The sequence below is a fragment of the Aegilops tauschii genome, chromosome 3, assembly GCF_002575655.3.
Source record: "Aegilops tauschii subsp. strangulata cultivar AL8/78 chromosome 3, Aet v6.0, whole genome shotgun sequence".
Lineage (NCBI taxonomy): Eukaryota > Viridiplantae > Streptophyta > Magnoliopsida > Poales > Poaceae > Aegilops > Aegilops tauschii.
The window spans coordinates 47,866,120-47,890,822 of record NC_053037.3 but is presented as its reverse complement, the minus strand read 5'-3'; the positions used below and the strand labels follow the sequence as shown (position 1 = coordinate 47,890,822).

The 24,703-nt window shown below is 47.0% G+C and overlaps 1 protein-coding gene across 1 annotated transcript; it reads left to right on the top strand.

Moving 5' to 3' along the window:
- Nucleotides 1–329: 329 nt before the first annotated feature.
- Nucleotides 330–1,564, top strand: LOC141042696 (uncharacterized). Its single transcript, XM_073511573.1, has 4 exons — nucleotides 330–812; nucleotides 918–1,217; nucleotides 1,302–1,379; nucleotides 1,493–1,564. The coding sequence occupies exons 1-4, from the start codon at nucleotides 330–332 to the stop codon at nucleotides 1,562–1,564; spliced, it is 933 nt and encodes a 310-aa protein (XP_073367674.1).
- The last annotated feature ends 23,139 nt before the right edge of the window (nucleotides 1,565–24,703 follow it).

Genomic DNA, 24,703 nt, shown 5'->3' with positions numbered 1-24,703 from the left:
CAAACTGAAAACTCTAATTTGTAAATGCAATAATGTTATCCTGCTCTTGGATGAGCTTGAGGAATATAGAGCACTCTACAGACATGAATCCAATTTCAGGATATTGGTTAAAAACCATGTAGAGAAATTGTTCCACCTTCAATGTCTCTATTGGAGGAAAAGATGTACTTTCAGATACATAAAAGTGGGTGGTGAGAACACCAAGTTCTTTCATGCTATTTGCTAGCTTAAAATTGCCTGATGGTACTTTGGTGACTGATCATTCACAAATGGAGGGTATTATCTGGAATTGTTTTAAAAACAGAATGGGTTCTTCCAGGGGAATTAACATGGGTTTTGATCTTTCTTCCCTCATTGTACCATTTGTGGGTTTAGATATTCTCACTAAGCCTTTTGAGAAGGAGGAAATGGACATGATTGTCAAGCATATGCCAGTTGATAAAGCTCCAGGTCCAGATGGTTTTAATGGTCTCTTCTTCAAAAGGTGCTGGCACATAATTTCCCAGGATTTTTATGAACTGGCCCAGGCTTTGTTTGAGGGTACTGCTCATCTGGAAAATATCAATTACTCATACATAACTCCGGTGCCTAAGAAGTCCTCCCCTGAAGAGGTGGGTGATTTCAGACCTATCTCTTTAACAGGAATGGGTCTTAAGTTCCTGTCTAAGATGGCAGCCAATAGGTTTCAAGAGGTGATTATGCAGTGTGTCCACAAGAACCAGTATGGTTTCATAAAAAGCAGAACAATTCAAGATTGTATTGGGTGGATCTTTGAGTATTTGCACCAGTGCCACCAGTCCAAGAGACCTATTGTGATTCTAAAGTTGGATTTTGAAATGAGGCCATTGTGCAAATATTGAGATATAAGGGCTTTAATGAGAAGTGGATTCTTTGGATGAAGCAACTTCTATCCACAGGTACCTCATCTGTTCTGCTTAATGGAGTCCCTGGTAGGAAGTTCAGATGTAAAAAGGGTGTCAGACAGGGTGATCCAGTCTCTCCCCTCCTTTTTTGTCCTAGCTGACGATCTCCTGCAGGCTGTAATCAATGACATGTTCAGAAGGGGCATTCTTCACTTACCTATACCTTGTCATGATCAGGATTACCCTGTGATTCAGTATGCTGATGACACTCTTATTATCTTGCCTGCTGACAAGGACCATCTTATAGCTCTGAAGGATATGCTCAGGGTCTTCTCTGTGTCCACTGGTCTGGATGTGAACTATCACAAACCCTTTATTATTCCCATCAATGTGGACACTGCTGTCATGACTGAATTAGCTTCTACATTTGGATGTCAGATTGGGAAAATGCCATTTACCTACCTTGGGTTACCAGTAGGAATTACAAGGCCTAAAATGGTGGATTTTATGCCATTGGTTGATTGCATGGAGAGGAGATTGACAGCTAGTTCATCTTTTTTAAATCAGGGGGAAAGGCTGCAGTTTCTTAACTCTGCCCTGTCCTCTATGCCCATTTTCTTCCTTTGCAGTTTGGCTGTCCCTGCTGGAATTCTAAAACAATTGAAGAGAATCCAGAGACAATGCCTCTGGAGGAGGAATAGGGGTCAGCCTGCCCCCTCACTAGCTGCATGGGACCTTATTTGCAGGCCAAAAAACAGGGGAGGCCTTGGTATTCTTAACCTTGATTCTCAGAATGTTGCACTTCTGATCAAACATGCGAATAACTTTCTTAATAAAAAGGATCTCCCTTGGGTGTCTCTAATTTGGGATACCTACTATCATAATAGGGTCCCCCAAGGAACTTCTGATTGTGGCTCTTTCTGGTGGAAGGATATTTGCAAGGTCATGCACCATTTTAGGGAGTGTGCTTGGGTTCAGATTAATGGAGGGGACACTGCCCTCATGTGGTCAGATAACTGGCAGTTTGATGGTCAGGTATCTAGCCTTCAACACAGATTTCCCAGGCTCTACTCCTATGTTAAGGACCCCTGGATCACTACCCATGAGTTCTTGGACTCTCAGGATATGTTCCAGCACTTCCACCTTCCTTTGTCCAGCCAGGCTTTTGATGATCTGACCACTCTCCAGTCCATGTTGGGTGGCCTCAATAGAACACCTGGGTCCAAGGATATTTGGTCTTGGAAGGGCACTGCCAAGGGATACTCACCAAAGTTGTTTTACTCACATACTTTTGCATCAGAATCCTTCAACCCTTTGGCAGCTTGGATCTGGAAGTCCTCCTGTACAATGAAAATCAAAGTTTTTGCTTGGATGCTTATTATGGACAGGTTGAACACCAAGGACATGGTGGATAGGAGGCATTGGCATTTGGAGGATGGAGTAAACTATGTCCTTTGTCCTTTGCAGACTAGGGAAACAAGGGATCATCTGTTCTTTAATTGCAACTTTAGTGTCAGAGTTTGGAACTATCTGCAAATTGCTTGGTCATCTGGTGAATCCATGGCTCATTTGGTTATTAATGCTAGCAGGAGTTTTAGGAAACCCTTCTTCACCGAAGTGGTGTTCATTGCTTGTTGGAATATCTGGATCATCAGAAACGCTAAGGTCTTCAGGCATGAGAGAGCTAGATTCAATAAATGGAGAAGTGCATTCATCCATGACATCAGCTTAATGCAACATAGAGCGAAAGCTGCCTACAAAGATGATCTCCTCCGTTGGATTTCATTTCTGCCACCTTGAGGCCAATAGTTTGTAACTCTTAACTTGTTAATTCTCCTTCTTCCCCTAGCTTACTTTGATTACCTCTTGTAATCCCCCATTATGCTTGTACTGGCTCTCTTTTTATCAATAAAGTTTTGATATGCTGTGGGGGTTTCCCCTACAGTTCCCAGTCAAAAAAAAATTATCCATGGCAGACAAAATAATCTCCAAAATATAGCTTCAGTGTGCATGTTTAAGCACGCTAGTAAAGCAAAACAAGTGAAAAGGTGTGTTAACTACAAGAGGCCTAACATTTAACAACAAGCAAACATAGTCATTCAAACTGGTATTGTGCCGGTCTAAGTACACTGGTTATTGTTAAATAAAAATGGAAAGGCGTGTTTAACTACAAGATGCAGCAACCAAACATAGTCATTCATGCCCTGTTTGTTTCAGCTTCGCTCCGATTTTAATCACCTGTGGATTTGCTTCAGTGGTGAAGCTATTTCTGCAAATCAGCTTCACCACCGAAGTACACTTTGAGGTGCTTCAGGAAATTGCACTAAAAATGACCCAAATACAAATTCAGCTTCACTGGCAAAGCTGATCCCAAATAGCTGTTGGTTTCGGATTCCAGATTCGGCTTCACTGGCAAAGCTGAATCTGGTCCCAGAATCCAAAACAAACAGGGCCATAGTGGTATTGTTGAAACTGGTACTGATGAAATTGAACTGCACAGTTCATACTTGCACATATAGAACATCACGTTGTGAATAACTGGAATAAACAAGGCATACTACGAACAACCAAAGATAGCATTTGAAACTGGACATATGCTAGCTACAAACAACAGAACAATCAAAAAACTTTAAAAGAGGCATATGCTAGCTATAACAGGCTTAACATCAAGCAAATATATGCATTCCTATCGGTATGTTTAAAACTGGATTGATGAAATGTACTGCACAGTAAATAATTGCACATACAGAGCATCGCATTGTGAACAACTAAAACAAACAAGGCATACTGCAAACAACTAGATATAGCAATTAAAATTGGACATATTCTCACTACACTACAAAAGGGACTCGACAAAACAAATCATGGGTTTCCCCCTATGAAGAGGCACGACAAAACAAATCATGGGTTTCCTCACTTGTCACAGATGGGCTCATTCCCGTGGGAAGAGGACGGACCCTGGAGACACTCCATGTTGTCGTAGATGGGCTCCTTCCCCTTGGAAGACCATGGCTGTAGGGTGCCCTCCCTGATGTCGCGGACGGGCTCTTTCCCCTTGGAAGAGCCGGAGAGGGTGCCCTCCTCCTGGTACCCGTCGATGAGGTCTGACTTGGAAGCTGTGGATTCCAAGCCAGCGTCGCAGAACGTGTCCTTCAGAAATGACAAAAGGGGCTCGATGGCGATGTAGGATGGCAAGTTGTTGACAGCGAGCCAGAGTAGATCAGCGGCGGGGCCATGGATGAGATCGACGGCGGTTGAACCCGAGGGGTTGGGGGTGGGCCACTTAACCTGTGACATAGCCCGCGGCCGAGGCATGCCCGCATACTCTAGCCCGCTACTTGAGTGTGTAGGATCGAAAGTATGTCTAGAGGGGGGTGATTAGACTACATGACCAAATAAAAACTTAACCTTTTCCCAATTTTAGTTCTTGGCAGATTTTATCAACTTAGCACAAGTCAAGCAATCACAATACAATTCAAGCAAGCATGCAAAGAGTATATGAGCAGCGGAAAGTAAAGCATGCAACTTGCAACAAAGTAAATGGGGGGAGTTTGGAGGGAGCAAACGCAATGTTGACACGGAGATTTTTGGCGTGGTTCTGATAGGTGGTGCTATCGTACATCCACGTTGATGGAGACTTCAACCCACGGAGGGTAATGGTTGCACGAGTCCACGGAGGGCTCCACCCACAAAGGGTCCACGAAGAATCAACCATGTTTACCCCATCATGGCCATCGCCCATGAAGGACTTGCCTCACTAGGGTAGATCTTCATGAAGTAGGCGATCTCCTTGCCCTTACAAACTCCTTGGTTCAACTCACAATCTTGACGGAGGCTCCCAAGTGACACCTAACCAATCTAGGAGACACCACTCTCCAAAAGGTAATAGATGGTGTGTTGTTGATGAACTCCTTGCTCTTGTGCTTCAAATGAAAGTCTCCCCAACACTCAACTCTCTCTCACAGATTTGGCTATGGTGGAAAGATGATTTGAGTGGAAAGAAACTTGGGGAAGGCTAGAGATGAAGATTCATATGCTAGGATTGGAATATCTTGGCCTCAACACATGAGTAGGTGCTTCTCTCTCAGAAAATGAGTAGTGGAAGTGTAGGTTTGTTCTGATGGATCTCTCTACGAATGAACAGTGGGTGGAGGGGTATATATAGCCTCCACACAAATTCTAACCGTTGCACACAGATTCCCAAACTCGGTGGGACCGAATCAGCAAACTCGGTCAAACCGATTTAGTTCAAAATGTGAACGTTAGGATTTTCGGTGGGACCGATATAGTCATCTCGGTGGTACCAATATGCTAGGGTTAGGGCACAACGTAATCTCGGTGTGACCAATTGCATAAACTCGGTGGGACCAATTTAACCAAATAGGTACACAGAGGATTGGTCAGGCAAACTCGGTGGGACAGATTCGCTCACTTCGGTGGTACCGAAGTGTTACAAAAAGGAAACAGGGAGTTTGCAATGCAGACTCGGTGGGACCGATTTGCTCTTTCGGTGAGAGCGAAATGTTACAAAAAGGAAACAGAGAGTTTGCAGTCCCATCTCGGTGAGACCGAGATCCCTATCAGTGAGACGGAAGTAACTAGGGTTTGTGGCAGTGGCTATGTCAAGTGAAACTCAGTGGCGCCAGATAGATCAAATCGGTGGTGCCGAGATTGACATTTAGGTTTAGGACATATGTGGATGTGAGAAAGTGGTTGAGGGTTTTGGAGTATATCACAAAGCATTTTGAGCAAGTAACCCATTAAGCAACACCTCATCCCCTTTTAATAGTATTGGCTTTCCTATGGACTCAATGTGATCTTGGATCACTAAAATGAAAATGTAGAGCCTTGAGCTTGTTGCCAATATATGTCCTTTGCATTTTGAGGGGGTCCACATCTCTAGTCCATGCCATACCAAACATTGAACTTTCTGAAATAATTGTCTTGAAATAGCATTAGTTCAATGAACTATATGTTGTTAAGAATTACCAAAACCACACAGGGATTAGTTGCACTTTCAGAGTGCCTGCCGCATGTAATGGTCGTTAGCTTCCTTGGCGATGTCGGGCGAAGAGACCGCGATACACCTCTTTTGGGCCAGTCGCTCCTCGAGCTCCACGGGAAGCGTAGCCGGGCTTAGGCTGCGACGCCCTGGAGTGGGGGATGTGGATGGGGATCTGTGGGAAAAGGGGCGTTTTGCAGGCGTCATCTAAGAAACTCAGGGCGGCCTTGGCATGGAGGTCGGTGGGTAAGCTGAATAGGAAAACCGGCAGATGTTGACAATGGAGGTCTCGCGGCAGGAGCGGCGGCGGCGGCGGGGACCTTGCTAGGGTTTCGAGCGAGGGAGTGTGTGTGTGTGTGTGTGTGCACGCCCAAGGAGGTTTTGGTGTGTGTGTGTGTGTATCGAGTCGGGGCGGGCTGTGTGTTTGAGGAAGTGACGCGGGTACTGAAAATTTTAATACGTGGGAGTCCAACGTGGGAGTAAAATGCGGGGTATTGAAAATTTTGATGATGGTGCATCGCACACGGTCCGGAGATAACAACCGTGTGTTATGAAACAGAAAAACCCTCGAGGCGGGCAGATATTTTCTAGGGGCAGGCGGGATTGGGAACAAGAAATATCGCACACGGTCCAGAGATAACAACCGTGTGTTATGAAACAGAAAAACCCTCGAGGCGGGCAGATATTTTCCAGGGGCAAGCGGGATTGGGAACAAGAAACATCGCACACGGTCCGGAGATTACAACCGTGTGTTATGAAACAGAAAAACCCTCCTCGAGGCGGGCAGATATTTTCTAGGGATGCAGGTGGGATTAGGAAGAAGAAACATCACACACAGTCCGGAGATAACAACCGCGTGTTATGAAATAGAAAAAACCCTCGAGGCGGGAAAATATTTTTGAGAGGGGGAGCCTCGTGGAGCCCAATGTATTGTGCAGATGTGTGCGTGACACGGGCACCGGCGTGGCACATGGTTAGTTTGAGTGAACCATGTCTGTTGCATCATCTGACTTGTCTAATGTTCATAAATTTGGCAAAAAATGACGCGGGAGAGGGTCAGAACACGAACACACTTTCATGTGGACCAAATTTATATGTATGAAAAGGGTGGTTTGATTTTCAAACACCAAATGCAACTTCGATGTCGCACCTATCTCGCAAAGCGCACGGTATTGCTTGCCCCCCTCTTGTCGGCACGAAGGGAATCCTAAGCTATGAATGCATGCCCCCCTCAACCGAGGCTCAACTAGAAAAGTGCGGAGTAGCTAGCAGCCCCCCTCCCTCGTGTCGAAACAAAGGGAATCCTAAGCTATGAATGGATGCCCCCCAACCGTGGTTTACCTAGCAAACTGTGAAGTAGCTAGCAGCCCCCCTCGTGTCGGCAGGAAGGGAATCCTAAGCTATGAATGCATGCCCCCCCCCAACCGAGGCTCACCTAGAAAAGTGCGAAGAAGCTAGCAGCCCCCCTCCCTCGTGTCGGCACAAAGGGAAACCTAAGCTATATATGAATGGATGCCCCCAACTGTGGTTCACCTAGCAAAGTGCGAAGTAGTTAGCTGCCCCCCCTCGTGTCGGCACGAAAGGAATCCTAAGCTATGAATGCGCCACCCCAACCAAGGTTCACCTAGCAAAGTGCAAAGTAGCAGCCCCCCCCCACACTTTTACTCAGCGGTCCAGAGAGGCATCTCACCAAGATTGATTTTAAAATGGACCAAGAATAATCCACCTTGGTCGTACGACCTCTCTCTTGTTGCTGGTCAAAGTGATGGTCGTCCATGCGACCCCAGATAGGCTAGCTTGCCAATAATCACGCAAGTAGCTAGTCCCCGAAGACAACCACTACATGCGTGTGGCCCAAACATATGTATGGATCAGGTGTGTTTTTAGTACACAATGGAACAACTTTGATGTGGCAGCGTGATTTCAAACTAGAAATCCCCACACCGAGGAGGATTAGGTTGATGATGCATATGTAGGTTACACCACACTTCAAGCCGACGACGGGGTTTCATGCATGCATGCATGCATGCATGCATAGTATACGCACTCAAACTTTAATTAGGTCTCAATCTCACCATGACCTATACTACGATAACACGAACCAAATGAAGAATCCGCCATGGTAATCTATTTTGTTGTCGGTCAAGGTGATCATGGATGTCCATGTGGGCCCACGAATATATAGGCTTGTCACCGATAACCACGCGAGGGGGTGTACCATTTGAAGACAACCACTACATGCATATGTATGGAGGTGATGCGTGCATGCATGTTTGAATACCATTTCACAACATTGATGTGGCGCGTGCGTCGAAAATCGTACACTCTCCCCACACAGAGCGAGAACGGTTCATGACGTGTCGTTGTACTAGCCACTTCGACTCGATGGGAGGGATTCATGCATACACATGCATGCGTGTGTGCTCATATATATATATACCGTATTTACAAGAAAAAAAATAACCCCCTCCTAAGTCAAATTAACCACTCTCGTTGTCAGGCAAAAAGTAGTGATGGACCAAGCGGGCCCACAAATGGAAAGCATCGATATCGCTGATAACCGCTTAACTGGGTGCGAGAGGACAACCACCATCGCTTTGCAAGTGGGCCAAACATATGTTGAATATGATGGTTCATGAAGCGTACTACATATGATGGTCCCCTTCCCCCTCTTCGACACATACTATATGGTCCTACCGTAATACAACCCAAAAAGAATCCTCATCGATGGTGAAATTAATTAACCTCTCCCGATGTATGTCAAAGTGATGCACATGCATTGACGATGGCCTGGTGGGCCCACAGATGGATGCGTCACACGTGAGTGTCCTAGCTAGGATAACCACCGCCTGCATGCATGTGGCGCAAAGAGGTGTTGTGTGATGTTTGAATAGCCATTTCCACAATTTCGATGTGGCACGTGCCTCGGAAACCGAAAAGTCCCGACACTGAGTAAGGTGTACTTGTTCACGGACGCGTACTATATACCACCATAACACAAAAAAAAGAGATTCTACCTTGCTGGTCAAATTAACCTCACTACCGGCTGTTTGTCAAAGTGATGGACGACGACCTCGCGGGCCCACAGAAAGCGTCATACACGAGTATCAAGTGTCGTGTAGGACAACCATCGACTGCATGTGGCCAAAACATGTATGTATGAAAGGGTTGTGTAATGTTTTAAATTATGAATTCACGACTCTAATATGGCATCGGCCTGCCTAACAAAACGGCCAACCCACACAGTGGCTCACAACTCGTAGTGTACTGCCAGCCACTCGCCACCCCCAGACACACACACACCGCAAATCCACTGCAACTATGATGCATGCTAATTAATTATCCCGCGGTGAACATATATATGTTACCAAAGGAGGGATGTTTTGATTTCAAAGAAAACCAGAGATCATTAAGACGTTTTAGAACATTAATTGATTGATTTTCTACTTGTATAATGTGCAAAAATAAAATTCGAGCTACATGCACACGTGACAGTGCACCTAAATGGATTGCAAAAACACAAGTGTCTCACTGGGTGCATGTTTACTCCTCGTGCAACAAATTTCAAACAATGAGAATCTTGATTTTTAAATTCTAGTACATCCAAAACTTATGTGAAGTTCATGAAACTTATCGCGTTGTCATACGGACACCAATACAAAGTTGCACTGTACTTTTTTTGTCAAATTTGAGAACAGTTTTGATGTAATCTTTATCTAACTACAAACGGGTGATTATTAATAATTGGGAACCAATATCCCAAACAGACTATTTATTCGAACCTTGAGCGTTAGACCAACAATGGATAGTGCCCTGCCTCGGTTAAGCAAAAAATAAAGCGGCATCATTAATCATCCAAATAGAAAAACATTATACGTGCCGCCACGCGACCCGTGTACCATGCGAGCAGGCGTAAGTTGATGGGACGCATGCGAGCAGTCCGCCACGCAGGCAGAAGGGAGGCGTGTGTGCAGGTGTGTGAATTGACGGAGGCATGCTCGCTGTGCGGTGTCATCGGGAGGCGTGCGAGTAGCTGTGTGAAATGACGGTAGGCATACCAGCAGTCCGGTGCGTAGGCTCACTGGGAGGCAAGCCAGCGGTTTGACCGACGCCCACCTCTCTCCCACTACTCCATATTAATGGTGCGCCCGAGCGGCCGCACCCCCCATCCTCGCCGCACACACAATCCCCTCTCTCCGCTTGCATCCTCGACGCCGCTCTCAGTCATCAAAGCCCTCAGTGTATGAGGATGCCGCCGAAGCGCCCCATCGGAGGGAGTGGAGACGCCGGCGCTGCTAAAGCACCGGAGCACGGCGCGGAGATGGAGACAGAGGTTGCCGTCACCACTGGTGAGTTATCGCTGCAATCTGACGTCGTCGACGGCGTTGAGCGTCCACAGCCGGAGGCAGAGTTCCACACCGACTCAGGTGACGACTCGGGCGATGACTCTGAAGACCACTTCGGCGATGACTGCGACGACGACGGACAACTGGTTAGTCATCTATACCCATTTATGTGTCAAATAGATCCCAGGGTTTCTCTGGTTACTCCTGCCTCCCCCTTTTTGGAATAGAAATCCTATGGTTATGTTCTCCCAATCCATGAAATCTAAGTAAGTTTCGTTAGATCTGTGTAGTGTATCGATTGTTTGAATGGTACAAGTGATACACTACTAGGGAAAACGTTATATACAGAACTTTAGCAGTAGCGCTTGTTAAAAAAGCACGCTACTACTAGACAGCAATAGCGCGTGCAAAATAAGCGTGCTGCAGATGCATATATATCAGTAGCGCGTGTCAAAGAAAACTCGCTACTGCTAAAATTCCAACCACTTAGCCGATGGGCTACACATAGTAGTAGCGATCTTCCAAAAACCACGCTACCGCTAAAATACTTATAGCAGCGCGTTTCTGCATAAAGCGCTACTGCTAATGAAAATAAAATGAAATGAAAAACGAATAGAAAAGTAAATGAAAATGAAAGAAATAGAAAAAGGAGAAAGGAAAAATATAAAATGTAAAGAAAAATAAATGAAAAAGGGAAAAAAGAGGAAGACTTAGCAGTAGCGCGTTCGGTGAAACGCACTATAGCTAACTTAGCTATAGCGCGTTTTCTCTAAGGCGCTACCATTATTTTGGACTTAACCCAAAAACGGTTTCCCCCCGGCCACCACTTCTCCCCCAAATCCCCTCGCGCCACTTCGCTGTCGCCCCCACTTCGCCGTGCTCATCCTCACCGCCGCTGCCCGAGGCCGCCGAGCCTCACCGCCGCCGCCTCTCGGGCCGCCCTCGACCTCACCGCCACCTCCCTCGACCTCACCGCCGCCGCCCTCGACCTCACCGCCCTCGAGCCTGCCCAGGACCGCCTCCTCCCGATCCCGAGCCCGCCCTCGCCGCCCCTACCTCCGTCGCCGAGCACCTCCCTGCCACCGTCTCTCCCCTCTCTGTAAGCCCCCACCCATCCTTTTTAGTTAATAGATGTTAATGATAAGTAGTACATAATGTTGATGTTTTTTAGTTAGGGTAATAACAGATGTTAAGTAGTAGATAATGTTGATGTTAATTAGTTCAGTAGGGTTTAGTTTTTGAATTGAGTTTGTTTAACTAGATGTTAATTAGGGCAGTAGGGTTTAGTTTAGAGTAAAGTAATTTAGTTCAGTAGTTAACTAATTATAATCTATATTTGGTTTTTGAATTGAGTTTGTGTAGATTTTCTTGTAGTGTCAAACGCTAGGACATGCAAATTTGAAGTGGTCAGGATATATGCAAATTCCTCAATTGTGTTTGCACATGCATGTTTCGATTGTGCCCAAGTGGCTTTTTATTGTTTCCAGGGAATGAAGCCGAGTGGCCTATGTTTTGCCGGAATGTTGATTCATTTTCGTTCTGGCAAATTTCAGGTTCTCGATTTGTCCACTTTTTAGCAAAGGTCATGCCGAAATTTTCCGTGAATTTCGGCATGACTTGTGATACAAACTAGGACATATCGAGTGCCCGGGATTTGCCGCACCGGGAAGGAGTCAACGTTCCTGCAATACAATAGGCCTTTTTTATGTCATTATTCATTTTATTAGGTCTAGAATTAATTGATTAGATTTAATCGTAGGAAACATGGCTAGCAACGATGAAGGACAGGGTTCTGGTGATTGCGACGACGTCTACCGGGCGGCAGACAAATTTTTGAGCCTTGCCGACGATCAACCGATGTTGTTGCTGGGCCCACCAGTGGCATCGGGGACTGAGACCGACACGCAGACCAGTGCTGAGACTGAGACCAGCGCTGAGACTCAGACCGGCATCGAGACCGGCGCTGAGACTGAGACCGGAGCTGCCTCAGGGAGCGGAGCCGGTGTAGAACCGAAAGCAAAGAGGCAACGGCTTCCTAACAAACTCAGGACTACTAGACTGGTGGTCACGGAGGTGGACGACAGCAATTTTGAGCCAAAAGCGCCCGAGGAAGTGCGCGCGTGCTACGGCAATCAAATAGGCTGCATCGTACGGACAACCGCCACCATCAACGATGAGAAACTACAGAAGATAGATAATATGAGGCCATCCCTCCTAAAGAAGTTTCACCAGATATTCTTGTTCCCGGGCCGGAATGAAAAGGATTATAAAGATCCAGATAAGGACCCGGCAATGAACAAGATAAACAAACACGCCATGACCAAGTTTAGCGATGCGTTGGCCGCCTGGAAAACAAGGGTGAAAGCAAGGATCATCGACAAGAAGGAACCCTACTCCGAGATTGTAAAGGATAATCCGACAATCACGGGAGAGCAGTTTCAAATATTCAAGGCGGCTTGCAAGGCCGAAGCTGCCAAAAAAAAGTCTAAGTACATGAAGGGGCTTCAAGAGAGGAACATTGGGAGCCACCACCTCGGAAGCCGTGGTTACGGCGGGAAGAGGTCCAAATGGGCCAAGGAGGACGCGGAAGCCGCAAGTCTGGGCATCCCAGACCCTTTGGCGGTGTTCACCGTCCTGCAGGAGCGTGACGTCCTCAGGGCCCGGCACCGTTGGGACCCAGTGAAGAAGGTTTACGAGACAAACGCGGTCACGACGGAGTTCATTAGACTGCTGGTAATTTTAGTTTCTGATCAATTTGATTGCATGTTAGTCATATTTGTAAATGATCCTTGTGCCTTTTGCAGAGAGAGCAGCACAGGATTGCGGCCGAAAGCGACTCACCGTCTGAGGCATTGGCGAGGCCCAAGTGGGATACTCCATTCAACCGGGCGTTGAACATATTGAATCGACTCCCGGTGGAGACTCGACCGTCGTATGGACTGTTGGGGATCGTAGCAGAATTTTAAAATTTCCTACGCATCACAAAGATCCATCTATGGAGTATACTAGCAACGAGGGGAAAGGAGTGCATCTACATACCCTTGTAGATCGCGAGCTGAAGCGTTCAAGTGAACGGGGTTGATGGAGTCGTACTCGCCGTGATCCAAATCACCGATGACCGAGTGTCGAACGGACGGCACCTCCGCGTTCAACACACGTACAGAGCAGCGACGTCTCCTCCTTATTGATCCAGCAAGGGGGAAGGAGAGGTTGATGGAGATCCAGCAGCACGACAGCGTGGTGGTGGATGTAGCGGAATCTCGGCACGGCTTCGCCAAGCTTCTACAAGAGGGAGAGGTGTTGCAGGGGGAGAGGGAGGCGCCAGGGGCTGTGTTGCTGCTGCCCTCCTTCCCCCCCACTATATATAGGCCCCCTGGGAGGGGGGGCACCGGCCCTGGATCCCATCTACATGGGGGGGGGGGCGGCCAGGGGGGAAGCTTGCCCCCCAAGGCAAGTGGGGCGCCCCCCACCCCTAGGGTTTCCAACCCTAGGCGCAGGGGGAGGCCCAAGGGGGCGCCCCAGCCAACTAAGGGCTGGTTCCCTTCCCACTTCAGCCCATGGGGCCCTCCGGGATAGGTGGCCCCACCCGATGGACCCCCGGGACCCTTCCGGTGGTCCCGGTACAATACCGATAACCCCCAAAACTTTCCCGGTGGCCAAAACTGGACTTCCTATATATAATTCTTCACCTCCGGACCATTCTGGAACTCCTCGTGACGTCCGGGATCTCATCCGGGACTCTGAACAACTTTCGGGTTTCCGCATACTCATATCTCTACAACCCTAGCGTCACCGAACCTTAAGTGTGTAGACCCTACGGGTTCGGGAGACATGCAGACATGACCGAGACGCCTCTCCGGTCAATAACCAACAACGGGATCTGGATACCCATGTTGGCTCCCACATGTTCCACGATGATCCCATCGGATGAACCACGATGTCGAGGATTCAATCAATCCCGTATACAATTCCCTTTGTCAATCGGTATGTTACTTGCCCGAGATTCGATCGTCGGTATCCCAATACCTTGTTCAATCTCGTTACCGGCAAGTCTCTTTACTCGTACCGTAATGCATGATCCGGTGGCTAACTCCTTTGTCACATTGAGCTCATTATGATGATGCATTACCGAGTGGGCCCAGAGATACCTCTCCGTCATACGGAGTGACAAATCCCAGTCTCGATCCGTGTCAACCCAACAGATACTTTCGGAGATACCCGTAGTGTACCTTTATAGTCACCCAGTTACGTTGTGACGTTTGGTACACCCAAAGCACTCGTACGGCATCCGGGAGTTACACGATCTCATGGTCTAAGGAAAAGATACTTGACATTGGAAAAGCTCTAGCAAACGAACTACACGATCTTTGCGCTATGCTTAGGATTGGGTCTTGTCCATCACATCATTCTCCTAATGATGTGATCCCGTTATCAATGACATCCAATGTCCATAGTCAGGAAACCATGACTATCTGTTGATCAACGAGCTAGTCAACTAGAGGCTTATTAGGGACACATTGTGGTCTATGTATTCACACATGTATTACGATTTCCGGATAACACAATTATAGCATGAACAATAGACAATTATCATGAACAAAGAAATATAATAATAACCATTTATTATTGCCTCTAGGGCATATTTCCAACAGTCTCCCACTTGCACTAGAGTCAATAATCTAGTTACATTGTGATGAATCGAACACCCATAGAGTTCTGGTGTTGATCATGTTTTGCTCTAGGGAGAGGTTTAGTCAACGGATCTGCTACATTCAGGTCCGTATGTACTTTACAAATATCTATGTCTCCATTTTGAACACTTTGACGAATGGAGTTGAAGCGACGCTTGATATGCCTGGTCTTCCTGTGAAACCTGGGCTCCTTGGCAAGGGCAATAGCTCCAGTGTTGTCACAGAAGAGAGTCATCGGGTCCGACGCATTGGGAATCACCCCTAGGTCGGTAATGAATTCCTTCATCCAGACTGCTTCTTGCGCTGCCTCTGAGGCTGCCATGTACTCCGCTTCACATGTAGATCCCGCCACGACGCTTTGCTTGCAACTACACCAGCTTACTGCCCCTCCATTCAAAATATACACGTATCCGGTTTGTTACTTCGAGTCATCCAGATCTGTGTCGAAGCTAGCATCGACGTAACCCTTTACGACGAGCTCTTCGTCACCTCCATAAACGAGAAACATATCCTTAGTCCTCTTCAGGTACTTCAGGATATTCTTGACCGCTGTCCAGTGTTCCATGCCGGGATTACTTTGGTACCTTCCTACCAAACTTACGGCAAGGTTTACATCAGGTCTGGTACACAGCATGGCATACATAACAGACCCTATGGCCGAGGCATAGGGGATGACACTCATCTTTTCTCTATCTTCTGCCGTGGTCGGGCATTGAGCCATGCTCAATTGCACACCTTGCAATACAGGCAAGAACCCCTTCTTGGACTGATCCATATTGAACTTCTTCAATATCTTGTCAAGGTACGTACTCTGTGAAAGTCCAATGAGGCGTCTTGATCTATCTCTATAGATCGTGATGCCTAATATATAAGCAGCTTCTCCAAGGTCCTTCATGGAAAAACACTTATTCAAGTAGGCCTTTATACTTTCCAAGAATTATATATCATTTCCCATCAATAGTATGTCATCCACATATAATATGAGAAATGCTACAGAGCTCCCACTCACTTTCTTGTAAACACAGGCTTCTCCATAAGTCTGTGTAAACCCAAACGCTTTGATCATCTCATCAAAGCGAATGTTCCAACTCCAAGATGCTTGCACCAACCCATAGATGGAGCGCTGGAGCTTGCATACCTTGTTAGCATTCTTAGGATCGACAAAACCTTCCGGCTGCATCATATACAATTCTTCCTTAAGGAAGCCGTTAAGGAATGCCGTTTTGACGTCCATTTGCCATATCTCATAATCATAGAATGCACCAATTGCTAACATGATTCGGACAGACTTCAGCTTCGCTACGGGTGAGAAAGTCTCATCGTAGTGAACCCCTTGAACTTGTTGATAACCCTTAGCGACAAGTCGAGCCTTATAGATGGTCACATTACCATCCGCGTCTGTCTTCTTCTTAAAGATCCATTTATTTTCTATGGCTCACCGATCATCGGGCAAGTCAGTCAAAGTCCATACTTCGTTTTCATACATGGATCCTATCTCGGATTTGATGGCTTCTAGCCATTTGTCGGAATCCGGGCCCGCCATCGCTTCTTCATAGTTCGAAGGTTCTCCGTTGTCTAACAACATGATTTCCAGGACGGGGTTGCCATACCACTCTGGTGCGGAATGTGTCCTTGTGGACCTTCGAAGCTCAGCAGTAACTTGATCCGAAGCTTCATGATCATCATCATTAACTTCCTCCCCAGTCGGTGTAGGCACCACAAGAGCATCTTCCCGCGCTGCGCTACTTTCTGGTTCGGAAGGGGTGACTATCACCTCATCAAGTTCCACTTTCCTCGCACTCAATTCTTTCGAGAGAAACTCTTTCTCCAGAAAGGACCCATTCTTGGCAACAAAGATCTTGCCTTCGGATCTGAGGTAGAAGGTATACCCAATGGTTGCCTTAGGGTATCCTATGAAGACACATTTTTTCGACTTGGGTTCGAGCTTTTCAGGTTGAAGTTTCTTGACATAAGCATCGCATCCCCAAACTTTTAGAAACGACAGCTTAGGTTTCTTTCCAAACCATAATTCATACGGTGTCGTCTCAACGGATTTAGACGGTGCCCTATTTAAAGTGAATGCGGCAGTCTCTAAAGCATAGCCCCAAAATGAGAGCGGTAGATCGGTAAGAGACATCATAGATCGCACCATATCCAATAGAGTGCGATTACGACGTTCAGACACACCGTTACGCTGAGGTGTTCCAGGCGGCGTGAGTTGTGAAACGATTCCACATTTCCTTAAGTGCGTACCAAATTCGTGACTTAAATATTCTCCCCCACGATCTGATCGTAAGAACTTTATCTTCCTGTCACGTTGATTCTCAACCTCACACTGAAATTCCTTGAACCTTTCAAAGGTTTCAGACTTGTGTTTCATTAGGTAGACATGCCCATATCTACTTAAGTCACAAGTGAGAGTGAGAACATAACGATATCCTCCGCGAGCCTCAACACTCATTGGACCGCACACATCGGTATGTGTGATTTCCAATAAGTTGGTTGCTCGCTCCATTGTTCCGGAGAACGGAGTCTTGGTCATCTTACCCATGAGGCATGGTTCGCACGTGTCAAATGATTCGTAACCAAGAGACTCCAAAAGTCCATCAGCATGGAGCTTCTTCATGCGCTTGACACCAATGTGACCAAGGCGGCAGTGCCACAAGTATGTGGGACTATCATTATCAACTTTACATCTTTTGGTATTCACACTATGAATGTGTATCACGTTCGAGATTCATCAAGAATAAACCATTGACCAGCGGGGCATGACCATAAAACATATCTCTCATATAAATAGAACAACCATTATTATCGGATTTAAATGAGTAGCCATCTCGAATTAAACGAGATCCAGATACAATGTTCATGCTCAAAGCTGGCACTAAATAACAATTATTGAGGTTTAAAACTAATCCCGTAGGTAAATGCAGAGGTAGCGTGCCGACGGCGATCACATCGACCTTGGAACCATTCCCGACGCGCATCGTCAGCTCGTCCTTCCCCAGTCTCCGCTTATTCCGCAGCTCCTGCTTTGAGTTACAAATGTGAGCAACCGCACCGGTATCAAATACCCAGGAGCTACTACAAGTACTGGTAAGGTACACATCAATTACATGTATATCACATATACCTTTAGTGTTGCCAGCCTTCTTGTCCGCTAAGTATTTGGGGCAGTTCCGCTTCCAGTGACCACTTCCCTTGCAATAAAAGCACTCAGTCTCAGGCTTGGGTCCATTCCTTGGCTTCTTCCCGGCAACTGGCTTACCGGGCGCGGCAACTCCCTTGCCGTCTTTCTTGAAGTTCTTCTTACCCTTGCCTTTCTTGAACTTAGTGGTTTTATTCACCATCAATACTTGATGTTCCTTTCTGATCTCCACCTAGCGGTGCTTCTAGGACATAATCTTTCTTGGCAGCTATGAGGATGATCCTCAGGTTCCGGACCCAGTCCGTATAGTTGCTGCCATCATCTTTCAGCTTGGTTTTCTCTAGGAACGCGTTGAAGTTGAGGGCAACGTGGGCCATTTGATCTACAAGACATATTGTAAAGATTTTAGACTAAGTTCATGATAATTAAGTTCATCTAATCAAATTATTCAATGAACTCCCACTCAGATAGACATCCCTCTAGTCATCTAAGTGAAACATGATCCGAGTTAACTAGGCCGTGTCCGATCATCACGTGAGATGGACTAGTCAAGATCGGTGAACATCTCCATGTTGATCGTATCTTCTATACGACTCATGCTCGACCTTTCGATCTTCTGTGTTCCGAGGCCATGTCTGGACATGCTAGGCTCGTCAAGTTAACCTAAGTGTATTGCGTGTGTTCCGAGGCCATGTCTATACATGCTAGGCTCGTCAACACCCGTTGTATGCGAACGTTAGAATCTATCACACCCGGTCATCACGTGGTGCTTCGAAACAACGAACCTTCGCAACGGTGCACAGTTAGGGGGAACACTTTCTTGAAATTATTATAAGGGATCATCTTACTTACTACCGTCGTTCTAAGCAAATAAGATGCAAAACATGATAAACATCACATGCAATCAAATAGTGACATGATATGGCCAATATCATTTTGCTCCTTTGATCTCCATCTTCGGGGCGCCATGATCATCTTCGTCACCGGCACGACACCATGATCTCCATCATCGTGTCTTCATGAAGTAGTCACGCCAACGATTACTTCTACTTCTATGGCTAACGCATTTAGCAATAAAGTAAAGTAATTTACATGGCGTTATTCAATGACACGCAGGTCATACAAAAAATAAAGACAACTCCTATGGCTCTTGCCGGTTGTCATACTCATCGACATGCAAGTCGTGATTCCTATTACAAGAATATGATCAATCTCATACATCACATATATCATTCATCACATCTTCTGGCCATATCACATCACAAGGCACATGCTGCAAAAACAAGTCAGACGTCCTCTAATTGTTGTTGCAAAGTTTTTACATGGCTTCTATAGGTTTCTAGCAAGAACGTTTCTTACCTACGTAAAACCACAACGTGATATGCCAATTTCTATTTACCCTTCATAAGGACCCTTTTCATCGAATCCGAACCGACTAAAGTGGGAGAGACAGACACCCGCTAGCCACCTTATGCAACTAGTGCATGTCAGTCGGTGGAACCTGTCTCACGTAAGCGTACGTGTAAGGTCGGTCCGGGCCGCTTCATCCCACGATGCCGCCGAATCAAGATAGGACTAGTAGCGGCAAGTAAATTGACATGATCTACGCCCACAACTGCTTTGTGTTCTACTCGTGCATAGTAACTACGCATAGGCCTGGCTCATGATGCCACTGTTGGGGATCGTAGTAGAATAATAAAATTTCCTACGCATCACCAAGATCCATCTATGGAGTATACTAGCAACGAGGGGAAAGGAGTGCATCTACATACCCTTGTAGATTGCGAGCGGAAGAGTTCAAGTGAACGGGGTTGATGGAGTCGTACTCGCCGTGATCCAAATCACCAATGACCGAGTGCCGAACGGACGGCACCTCCGCGTTCAACACACGTACGAAGCAGCGACGTCTCCTCCTTCTTGATCCAGCAAGGGGGAAGGAGAGGTTGATGCAGATCCAGCAGCACGACGGCGTGGTGGTGGATGTAGCGGGATTTCGGCAGGGCTTCACCAAGCTTCTGGGAGAGGGAGAGGTGTTGCAGGGGGAGAGGGAGGCACCAGGGGCTGTGTTGCTACTGCCCTCCCTCCCCCCACTATATATAGGCCCCCTGGGAGGGGGGCACCGGCCCTGGATCCCATCTACATGGGGGGCGGCGGCCAGGGGGGAAGCTTTCCCCCAAGGCAAGTGGGGCGCCCCCCACCCCTAGGGTTTCCAACCCTAGGCGCAGGGGGAGGCCCAAGGGGGGCGCCCCAGCCCACTAAGGGCTGGTTCCCTTCCCACTTCAGCCCATGGGGCCCTCCGGGATAGGTGGCCCCACCCGGTGGACCCCCGGGACCCTTCCGGTGGTCCCGGTACAATACCGATAACCCCCGAAACTTTCCCGGTGGCCAAAACTGGACTTCATATATATAATTCATCACCTCCGGACCATTCCAGAACTCCTCGTGACATCCGGGATCTCATCCGGGACTCCGAACAACTTTCGGGTTTCCGCATACTCATATCTCTACAACCCTAGCGTCACCGAACCTTAAGTGTGTAGACCGTACGGGTTCGGGAGACATGTAGACATGACCGAGACGCCTCTCCGGTCAATAACCAACAGGGGGATCTGGATACCCATGTTGGCTCCCACATGTTCCACGATGATCTCATCGGATGAACCACGATGTTGAGGATTCAATCAATCACGTATACAAATCCCTTTGTCAATCGGTATGTTACTTGCCCGAGATTCGATCGTCGGTATCCCAATACCTTGTTCAATCTCGTTACCGGCAAGTCTCTTTACTCATACCGTAATGCATGATCCCGTGGCTAACTCCTTAGTCACATTGAGCTCATTATGATGATGCATTACCGAGTGGGCCCAGAGATACCTCCGTCATACGGAGTGACAAATCCCAGTCTCGATCCGTGTCAACCCAACAGATACTTTCGGAGATACCCGTAGTGTACCTTTATAGTCACCCAGTTACGTTGTTACGTTTGGTACACCCAAAGCACTCCTACGGCATCCGGGAGTTACACGATCTCATGGTCTAAGGAAAAGATACTTGACATTGGAAAAGCTCCAGCAAACGAACTACACGATCTTTGCACTATGCTTAGGATTGGGTCTTGTCCATCACATCATTCTCCTGATGATGTGATCCCGTTATCAATGACATCCAATGTCCATAGTCAGGAAACCATGACTATCTGTTGATCAACGAGCTAGTCAACTAGAGGCTTACTAGGGACGCGTTGTGGTCTATGTATTCACACATGTATTACGATTTCCGGATAACACAATTATAGAATGAACAATAGACAATTATCATGAACAAAGAATATAATAATAACCATTTATTATTGCCTCTAGGTCATATTTCCAACATGGATGCGTGCACGGTGTCGGAGACGGCACCATGTGGAAGAAGTACTACCGTGAGACCACGGAGGAAAGAAAGGAAAGACGGAGGTTAACTGAAGAAAACATCGACAAGAAGGTTGAGATTGTGGTTGAGAAGAAATCACCTCAGACAGTCGCAAGAGCGGTAGCTGCCGCAAAACAGGTGGTTGTAGATATGTCTACTTCCTTGGTTCCAGACGTTTTCAATTGGACCAGGCAAAATCTAGAAAAAATGCAGCGGACTTTCCCCTTGCTGACTTCTTGGGGAGCAGCTCGACTAGCGTTGCACCAGCACCTGCTCCCGCACCGGCTCCCGCACCTGCTCCCGCACCGCCTCCGGCACCTGACGTGCTCGGCGGTGCTTCGTCTTCGGCTGAGCTCGATGCCCTCACGGTATCTGTCACACCTGCCCCCTTCAATAAATTTATAATCTCCCGTTTTCGTTGCCTTTGGGATGTCTCACGTCACAGACTTTTCTTTGCAGGCCGACGAAACCCCGTGCACCATATTAGCGGCCGGGAGCAAACCCACGAGCATGCAACCTCAGCAAGGTATGAACATCAACACCCCACCTACCCAATTAGTGTCGGGTGTCGGGTTGGGTGATAGCGGACGGGGTAAGGAAGAGGCTCCATTAGTCGCTGATGACGTCGCCATGGACGAGGATGAGGATGACGATGGCACTCAACAGTATGTCTATACTGGCGCCTACTCAGGGTTTGAGCGTCATGAGTCGGTGCCTGAATTGCCGTCTCCGGAGGCTGAACGTATTGTGGACGACCTTCCGGTAGTAAAGAAGTCTAGGAAGAGAGCGAGGAAAGGCAAAAAAACTGATTCTATGATCCAGCCGCCTCAGCAGCCTTGGCTTCAAGACCGTATAGATATCCCCGGTGCGGATAAATGGCATATCCCCGGTCAACCAATCCTACCTGCAAGAGCACTTGGGGACAGATTCGGCGATCAAAGGAGACTTCGTGACGATGTGATGCGGATAGAGAAAGGCCTCATCGCCTCGAAAGATCCAGGATACCCACTCTACGTGGTTAATGTTCCGCGGCAATTGTCGTACGTCGACTTCTTCCCCGCGGATAAGTTCTTCCTTCGATTCGATTACATATTCGACATGTTTCACGTGAAGAAGCTGGATTTTACGTTTGTCCGCCTTTATGCCTTGCACATGAACTACATCATGGGGGTTGAGCAGATACCTAATATCTGTGTCACTGACCCGTACTTCATGCACGAGGGCTTCTTGGGAGTCTGCGCAAAGCACCGTGAATACGCAAGGGAATACATCGTCAGTTTCATGCTCGCCAATAAGGACAAGGAGGCAATTCTCGTGCCTTATCATCCCATGTAAGTCATCCACGCAGATATCCTTCCTTCGATTTCAATCATTCATTTGCACGGTGGAGGCTAATTAATTTGAGGTGTACTTTTTTTGCGCAGCGGCTGGCGCGCCGTCCTCATCATCCTCTACCCCCGATACTCCCACGCTCTCTACTTGGACTCGTCGAAGAACATTCACAAAAAGGATTACACCCACATCAAGGATGTCTCGACAGTGCTATGTTTTACTACGAAGCACGGGGTGGAGAGGTCAAGGACAAGAAGAGAAGGGGCGGCAGGCTCGCCTTCGGCCATAAGACCGACTTCTGTTGCATCCAGCAACCGAGTGATTCTCTTAATGATGGATTATATGTCCTACACCACATGCTAGAGTACAGGTGGGATCACCAGAACCTTCGCATGTCACCTACATCCGGCGATGCCCATATTTTGCAATGGGCAAAAAACGTAGGAGATATCGAGGATCATCGACTTCGAGCTGAGTTCTATCACATCCAGCGCGAACTTGCCCAAATCATCATGAAGGAGGTCGTCGGAAAAACAGGGATGTTCTACGAAGAAGGACAAATGTCGCGGGAAGATGTCCAAACACAGGTAGCCTCTCAGCGTCTTGACCTGAAGCCTTTCATTAGGCTCGGGGACTATCTCCCAGACTTGGATGGATGGCACGACATGTTGGAGTGATTGTCGATATATGACAATGTGTCCGTTTAGTCCATACATTCTGTATGACGAAACTTTGAGTTATGCACGACAAAACTTTATTTGTGATGTAATTAAACCGTCCTCCTCGACTAGCGACGGTCACTCTAGTTAGGGCATTTTGGGTACGATCAACATTGTTATTGATGCTTATGATATGTTGCTTCTATTTTTGCCAAGTCTGTCTCTTTCTGTTGCTCAACTATATATGTTGCATATCATCGACTCACGTGACGATGCAGGTGCATAGATCATCGATGGCAAAGAAGTTCTACGCCAGGAGTATATATACGACGAGTGGCCGGAGTGTCAGGCCCAGGTGTACCGGTTTCCGGTTTCCGAGCGACAGGCAGTAGTTAGTTTAGGTTCACGCTAATGCGAGAAAGGGATACGAACTCATGTACTGCATAGTTCCGCTCTCACTCAAAGTGATAGCTCTTCTCGCGTATATCATTGTTTAGATGGATGACGATGTAGTTGCAAGTAATCAAGACTTGTATCGCTATTTTCGAGATGATGACGAGAGACCACTTTGTGTTGGATGATGATTATGATGATGACATGATTTGATGAGACTAGTTGTATGTATATGCTATGATTACATTTGTATGTGTATGATATGCTAAAGTTTATTGTATAAAGCCTATTCAAATACAAAACAAATATGCAGAAAAAAACTAATAAAACTAGCAGTAGCGAGGGGAACAAAGTTAGCAGTAGCGCTGCCTTACCAGTAGCGCTTCCTGCCAAAAAGCGCTGCAGCTATTAGCGGCAGCGCTGCCTTACCAGTAGCGCTTCCTGCCAAAAAGCGCTGCAGCTATTAGCGGCAGCGCTCATCACCAAAGCGCGCTGTAGCTATCCATGCATAGCAGTAGCGTGGGACGACAGGCGCTACTGCTACACGTTAGCTGTAGCGCCTTATCAGTAGCGCGACGTCCCGTGCTACTGATAGGCAAAATACCCGCGCTACTGCTAGGGTTTTCTCTAGTAGTGACAAGTGACTAGTTGTTTCATCTGTGGAAATAATTTCTGCTAGTAATCCGACTAGGGTTAGTGTTCATGCTAATAATTCCTATGCAGGACTTGACAATTGATTTTGAATGACCTATATATGTTTGTGCCATTATTTTCTTCAAGATTGGTTTGTACATAGAGGAATGTGCTTAAATATCGAACCATAATCTCTGGATATGTATAAATAAATTGCCA